Raw genomic sequence first — 7,628 nt, 5'->3', positions numbered from 1 at the left:
TTCTTTCTTTCTTTCTTTCTTTCTTTCTTTCTTTCTTTCTTTCTTTTTCTTTTGTTTTACTTTTCTACTGATTTTTTATTTGAAAAAAATAATTGGGAAATTGGCCTTATCATGTGTCTTCTGATTAATCTTTCCTGATTATTTCCTGCAGTTGTATTCCTGCAACAAATTCAGAGGGATCAAAATCTGAGACTTTAATTGTCTATTAAGCTATAGAGAGATGTAAAAAAGTAAACGTTCTTATCTAGAGCAGTAGTAAGATAAGACAGATGAAGAAACACTATGTGGTTTGCTGTATACTTTTTGTATTGAAGTCAGCTTCAATAACAAAACAAAACAACAAACAAACAAACAAAACAGTAACATGTCTTTTCTCATATGTTAGAAATTTAGCAAGACGTTTCAGTGACATAACTGTTAGATATTGTTAACATATGCATATGCATATGTATGCTGTTTTTCTGCCTTGGCTGCAAACTATTGACTCATTTTGTATCAAGGTTGCTTTTCCCTTTCTTTCCCACCCCCTGCAGTTTACAAGGTACTTCTATTTTGCTTATTTTTATGTAAAATAAGGAATACCGAGGTTAAAAACAAAAACAAACAAACAAAAAAAAAAAAAAAAAAAACAAGCAACAAGAAGCCTACCAAGCTATTTGAAGTTATATGTACCTGATGTTGTTTTTTCAGTATAAAGCCTTAATCCGTGTAAATCTGCATCTGGAAAAGAAGCAGAGCAGCTTGTCTAGTAAACAAGAGAATCTGCTTTGGGGAATATGTTTTACTTGTGTTGTAGAGAAGTTTCTGCTGGCTAGCAGTTGCAGAAGTAATTCATGGTTGGATAGAGCATAGAGCCTGCAGATATTTATCTTTCGCTGTTGTTTCTTTCCTTCTTCTTTAGAATCTTCTCCTTGTGGTGTTTAAGTGATGACCTGCTGAGAGCCATGGGTACTCAATCTGTGTATGCTTTGAAACAAGGAGGTCTTTTCTTTGATGACGCTGTTGCAGCTGCAACTTTATGAAGCAGCTGCCCTGAATTTTGCTGCAGTATTTTGGTTTCAAATTCCAAACTGAGATTTCCAGTAAAATGGGTCTGACAGTAAAAAGCATTAGCAAAAGCTGCAGTCCTATCAATACTGAAGAAGTCCTTTACATGTGGTCTCAGAAATGCCTCTCTGGATCGTAGAAAATTAATTTTCTGTTTCCCAAACCTTAAAGCTTAATTGCTTATTTTAATACATATATGATTACCATTGACTTAAAACTGAATTTACCACAGATTTACTGCAGGCTGATTTTCTGTATTGAATTTCTTCATTTGAATCCATCAACTTTAATCTACAATGGTAACATAATTTTAGAAAGATATAGGTATTTCATATGATATCAACTTTGCTTTCAAGTATATACTGTTTCATCCTGTCACATCTTATAATCAAAGTCTCATTAAAATGAGAAGTGTAAACCTAACAGTTAAATCAAGCAGTCCTCAAGATTAAGAAGTAGAATTATTTTTTCCTACTACTTTAGTATGCACTAAACTCCAGAGTGTTGCTGGGGATCTCTTTGCTTTACAAGTAGCTATGCTTTAGTGGCATACAGTATCACAATTTCAAAGGAAACTTCAGATAATCATGATATAGTCTTATTGTCTTATTGATCCCTAAGTAGAATTTAAGTAAATCCCTAAGTAGAATAACTACATTCTGCCTTGTTATCTGTAGTTCCAGCATTGTATATAACATCATTTTTCACATCGCAGTCCAAAGCATTGATTCTCTGTTGCTGTCTATTGTTAATCACCTGTTACATTCCTTCTTGGAAATAAAGGAATTGTGGTTCTGGTGAATGCCTTATTAATGAAGAATCACATTTGATACAGTATTTAGAAAGCCCTCATGGCAGTGGAATAGCAGTGGGGAGATTTACCCTCTGGTTGCCCAGTCTACCTTATTAGGTTTGAATCTGCTACGAACACTAATGATGCAATGATTATTTCTATTTTGCTTATATATTCCCTGATAGTGTAAAATTCATTCTCTCAGTAATAAAAATATTGTACTTAATTCTTTTTCTGTTTCTTTTCAGTTAGGCAGGATTATTCCAGTTCTGTAGATACCATCTTAATACTGCAAGGCAATTCTCTGAGTGTGACTTACCATGAGCCCATCGGATAACATGTTTTTCATTTGATTTGATAACAGTAGCAATTTATATATGTAGGAAAATTGTTGCTGCTTTTAACTGAACATGCTTACCCTACATTAAATTGGAATGTGTGTGCATATTGACAGATGAAGCAGATCTTTGGTACCAGATCTAGAGCCCAACCCTGTACTGCACTAATGGCTTTACAGTAAGGATAGTCTGAGAGTCTTCAGGCACTTTCCTGGAAAGATGGAAATCTGTAGTTATAATGCTTCATAGAAGCCCTCTGTAATCTCTGCCAAGTCATTTGTAGCCTTATTAAAACAGGATGTGATGGTGTTTAAGACTGATTTGGGTACTTAAAATGGCTCAAGATTGAAAACTGTTGGACTTCTACCATCCATAAGGACCCAGGATCTGACAAGCCTGGATAGAAAGCAGTATGATTTACATATCCTTAATTTAAATTCTGTTATATATCTTTAGTTCCTTCTTCTACATCAGGGAAGGTGATCTGATTAATTTGCCCCTTGGTTACTTCGTTATTAGTCTTCTGCTTTGTGCCTATCTTGCAAGGACTGTAATCTAGTATATACTAAGATCTATACAGACAACTCCCAAACATTTTTCCATCAGAGGTTTTGCAGACTTTGTTGAATTCTATACTGTGTAGAATCATATGTAGCTTAGGAACATATATAGCATAAGTTCACTTTCATGGCTTCACTTGTGAAACGGTCATAACAGTGTACCCAGAGCTATCATACAAGTTTAGCTGCATAATATCAATGGGGATAACATAAAAGTATTTAGAGGATGATCGGTATCTGCGTGATTTGTATCCATCACAGATAATTTTTTGCCTTTTTTTCCATTCTTACAAGTAGAAGAAAATATAGCGCCCAGAAGAAAACATGAATCTGTCTTGTGTGGCATAACGTGGGAAGTAGGGTTTATTTGAAACTAGCCCAGTCTAAGCCCGTGTTACTCAGTCTGTGCTCTATAAAACATCAGAAGTCGTCTGCAAAATAATTCCCTGTTCTACTCCTTTATTAATTCAAATATATGCATTTTTTCACATAGTATACAGGTGCCAAACTTAATTATTTTGTTATTTAATTAGAAGAACTGATATATGCTTTCCTAATTATAAGTAGTCTATTTGACACGCTGCAGTAATTCAAGAAGAGAAAAATATCAGGTGATGATATAGGGATATTTTTCTTTAGAAGCAGAAGCAGGAGATATTGACACTGAAGATCATTGTGTGCATTTTAGCAGAGGGCACTAGAAATGGCAGAGCACACTTTGTTTTCAATGTCTATAAATAGAAGGGAATTGTAAGGATTTCACTATTCCTAGTAGCTATCATATCAGCATTACAAAATCCTGTGTTCTTGGAAAGATTGTATAAGCAGTCAAAGACTATGCATATTGATAGATTCACAGTGGAATGCCACTCCTCAACAGTGAAGAGAGAACAGAAAAAATCATTATATATATATTTTTTAAAAAATCTGACTTCCTTCATATAATCAGCATTTTCATGCATTAGATAGTAAGCTGTAAGGAACATGCTTGCTTTCTACATGTTCAACAAGTTTCTCTAAAGGCTTTTGTTTTGGAAACCTTTAAAAATCAATGAGGTGCATGTCCATACTATATACATGAGTGGCATTAATAGGAGGAGAGTCCCTACTTTGGTCAAAATTTTACAAACACACGGAGGTTTGCAGCTTCAGGGCCTAAATTTGTAAGATTATATAAGTGCATTTCATTGTATAAGATATCCAGATACTTAGGTACTGTTTGAATACACTTCTGTATTTTTGTATTAGGTATATTGAATCTGATTGCTATTCCCATCAGCAATTACAGTAGCAATTTTGGTAGCTCTCTATATTTAGCGTATGGCAATAGTCTTTAAATAGCTTAGTAAAGAAATCCTATACTCCTAATCTATTAAGCAGGTAGGTCAACCCAGAGGTTTCTCATGCATTTCTACACATTAATATTTCTATTATTGTCTTTTTAGATAATGCCTATTTTTTACCTTTTACAGTAGTCCAAGCAGGTGCTGCAACCATTTGTTCCTTTTTGCTCTCAGTCTAGCTTCCTTAATTGAAAGCAAATCTCCTTCTCTGATTTATATGAAAAAAAGTTGGTATTTTCTTACATTCTTGTGTCCATTTGGGAGACAGTGGAGAGAGCCTGAGAGGGTTGACAGGGTGTTTTCCCACCACCTTGAGCAGACCAGGCAAATCTGTTTTAAAGATGTCTCCAACATATGGTATTATTATAATGGTTTCACTGATCAAGTTTAGAGTATAAAATCCTTAAGGTTGAGAAGTTCCAGCATTATTTAAGGAGAAAGAAACATTTTCACATGTCAATGTAATTTATTAAACATCACTCTTTCTAGAGGCTCTGTCTGGAACACTGATAGCATTCTAATGTGTAGCAGATACTGTATAAATTACAGCCATGAAGAACCTTGTTTTTATATACTTTGTAAGTGTTATCAATAGTAGAAATTCACAGGTGGACAGACAAAAATGTCCTGTTCTGGGATTAACTCTAAAATAAGCTCTGCTGCACATAGGTACCATATGGATCTGTTTTCCTTCTCATCCAGTAAAGGAATTAGAGGAAGTAGTTCATTGTTACCTCATCCAACTCACAGATTTGCAGGTTCCTTAAGTTTTTTTTTTTTTTTTTTTTTTTTTTTTATATGGTATATTTAATGTGCTAGGGAAATTTTTAAAGCCTTCTGTTGAACCTGTGGGGAGAAGTTCATGTTAGTGCACTGGGAAAGCTTTCTGAGCCAATAGTTTTACTAGAAGATATGATGACATAGCTGAACTTCTGTAACCATGGAATTTTTCAGAATCATGTCAGGCTAATTCACTAATGTGGGCTAGTTGCGGAAAAAAAAATCATAAAAATTGCACCAAACAAATCCCTCAACTTTCATTTTTCTTCAAGGAGAAATGTCAGCAGATACAATTGTGAGAAGACATTTATGAGCCTGTAATTACAGTGTAATTAATATTCTGCTGAACTCTGGGTTTGTTAGTCAACATACAGTACTGCATATGCAAAGAATCTTTGCACTAAGTTGAAGTAGTCCATTTCAATGTTTGTTTGTTTTTTTCTTGCTCATTGTCAATGGGGGCATGATGAATCTGTAAAACCTAAGGTTTTAATTATACAAGAAAACCCATAATGTTTCAGAAATTATTTTTTCTCATTCATAAAAAGTGGCTACAGTTAAAATGGATTTAAAATGTAGGTATTCGTCCACTTCTCACTGAAGTTTGGACCATTCTTTAGAAAGTCCATTACCCGTATTTCATAATGCAGATTGTTGTTAAAATGCTTTAATGAAGACATTGCATATTATTACAGATGTACATATAATTAGGCAAAAGAGAAATGCTTAAATTTTAATTTGTTCGCAACACCAACGGTTGATTACAACCAAGAATTTGCATTACATCTGGAGTAACTGCTCCATGTACAACCCAGACAATATTACAATAAAAATGCATTGTATTGAATGGGTCACTAAATTATATTCCTGATTCTCGTGGGAATGCCAAGCTTGATCTTCACATCAATCCCAGTGTTTTCAGTTCCCCAAAACATTAATTTAACATTTGAAATTTGCATGTACATGATTTTCTTTGGGTGACAACAGTACTTTTCAGGATTTAAAGTCTTTTTTTCTCCTTTATGGATTAACAAAAGCTTGTCTATCACCATACTAAAATAATTTTATGTTTGAAATACTTTATATGACTTGTATCATATCTTTTAATGAGTTTCCTAAAAAATTATCAGGACTAAAAAGCTGATTTCTGATTTCATGTTTATGATGTTTCAATGAAGCTGCTGTGCTTCATTGAAATTATAACATAATGATTATTCTTTATAAGGTACATGTGTGAGCAACTATAAAAAATACCAGTTATACATAAGAAATTAACAACTTTGTACTCAATATCTTCATTCTTTTTAAATCTCTGGTCATTGTACATGTTGAATCTTATGATAAAAAGAAGATTGCAACTTCAGGGATTTAGTTAGTATTACAAAGCCAGAAAAATGAGTGGAATTGCATTTGTCTATCATTTGAAATACAGATAAATTATTCAATACACATATTTTTTTAGAAAGGTATCTACCATTTTCTACAGATACAAAGCTATTTGGTGTTGGAAAATGATAATGCTTGAGAAATAGTTTTGAAAAATATTCTTGTAAACATCTTAATATTTATACCAAAGAGAAAAGTGAAGGATCTATTTGTAAAAATTTTGCTTTCTTCACTTTTCTGGGTGAACTTAGAGCTACTGTGAGAATAATAATAAAATATGTCTTTACTATGATGAAATTAGAATTTTATCCTTAAATCTTCATCTTGCATTTTCCAGAAAATATTTTATTATTTACTAGTAATGATAATATAATTCTGATATATAGTAATTATTTATAGAATTCTGACTGCGTTTCTCTTCTAGCAACTTGAAATGTTTAAATGGTTGGAGAATAGTTGATAGAGGAAGCTAAGAACTTATGCCATAAAAGTCTCTTTCTTTGTGGGTTGTTATATTAGGGAAATTAAGTGAATGTTCTTTTTTTGTTTGTTTTGTTTTGCTTTTGTTTTGTTTTGTTTTTGTTTTGTGTGTGCATAAGAAACAGTATTTTTTGCTTAAGGCATCAGACACATAGATTTTCTTTCCATTGTACAGAAAATTTGAACTTCATGATAAAAGCTAAGAAAATGTGGAGCCAAGAATAATTCTTAACTTTGGTTTGAGCTATGTATTTATGAAGTGATTCAGGACAAGGTGGATTGACGTAAAATAAAATAGAGCAGTCCAGAATTAAAGCAATCACCTGGTGGCAGTATTCTTCACATCTGCATATGAGTCTTTAGTTTAATTTTCCAAATTCTTGCTTCCACTGATACATGAATACTGCTGAGGCCTATGCCTCCCTTCAGGGCATGCCTTGTGTGGCTCAAGGCACATCATTCTGGGTGGCCTAAGGATATGACTGAGGTGGAACCCCACACAGGGAGTCTCACAGTCTCATCCAGTCACCTTTTGGCCAGAAGGATGGTGGAATAACACCAAAGACCTTGAAAGTGGACTAAAGGTTTTTTTTTTTATTTTATTTTTATTTTAGGCAAATTAATGTGTCTCAATGATTGTTGGATTTTTGGGAGTGGTATAGACTCTGTGGAGTTAAGGAACTGCTTTTCCAAACCATATATAGCCAATTTATCAGTAGGTTCCATATGAGTACATAGCCAGGCAAACTCTATTTTTTCTTTTTTTTTTTTCTTTTTTCTTTTTTTCTTTTTTCTTTTTTCTTTTTTCTTTTTTCTTTTTTCCTTTTTCCTTTCCTTTCCTTTCCTTTCCTTTTCTTTCCTTTCCTTTCCTTTCCTTTCCTTTCCTTTCCTTTCCTTTCCT

General features: G+C 33.4%; 1 protein-coding gene across 5 annotated transcripts in view; it reads left to right on the top strand.

Annotated features, from left to right (window-relative positions):
- Nucleotides 1-7,628, top strand: part of CCDC91 (coiled-coil domain containing 91) — a 138,844-nt gene that overhangs the window by 128,095 nt on the left and 3,121 nt on the right. The window contains exon 12 of one of the 5 annotated variants that reach the window (XM_035348214.1): nucleotides 902-943. The exons of the other annotated variants lie outside the window; for them this stretch is intronic. Coding sequence (XP_035204105.1) covers nucleotides 902-928 — 27 coding nt within the window. The 3' untranslated portion in view covers nucleotides 929-943. Of the gene's footprint in view, nucleotides 1-901; nucleotides 944-7,628 lie in introns of those variants that run through there. 5 annotated transcript variants of the gene reach the window in all.

The sequence above is a fragment of the Oxyura jamaicensis genome, chromosome 1, assembly GCF_011077185.1.
Source record: "Oxyura jamaicensis isolate SHBP4307 breed ruddy duck chromosome 1, BPBGC_Ojam_1.0, whole genome shotgun sequence".
Taxonomy (NCBI): Eukaryota; Metazoa; Chordata; class Aves; order Anseriformes; family Anatidae; genus Oxyura; species Oxyura jamaicensis.
This window is presented reverse-complemented; position numbering and strand designations above follow the sequence as displayed.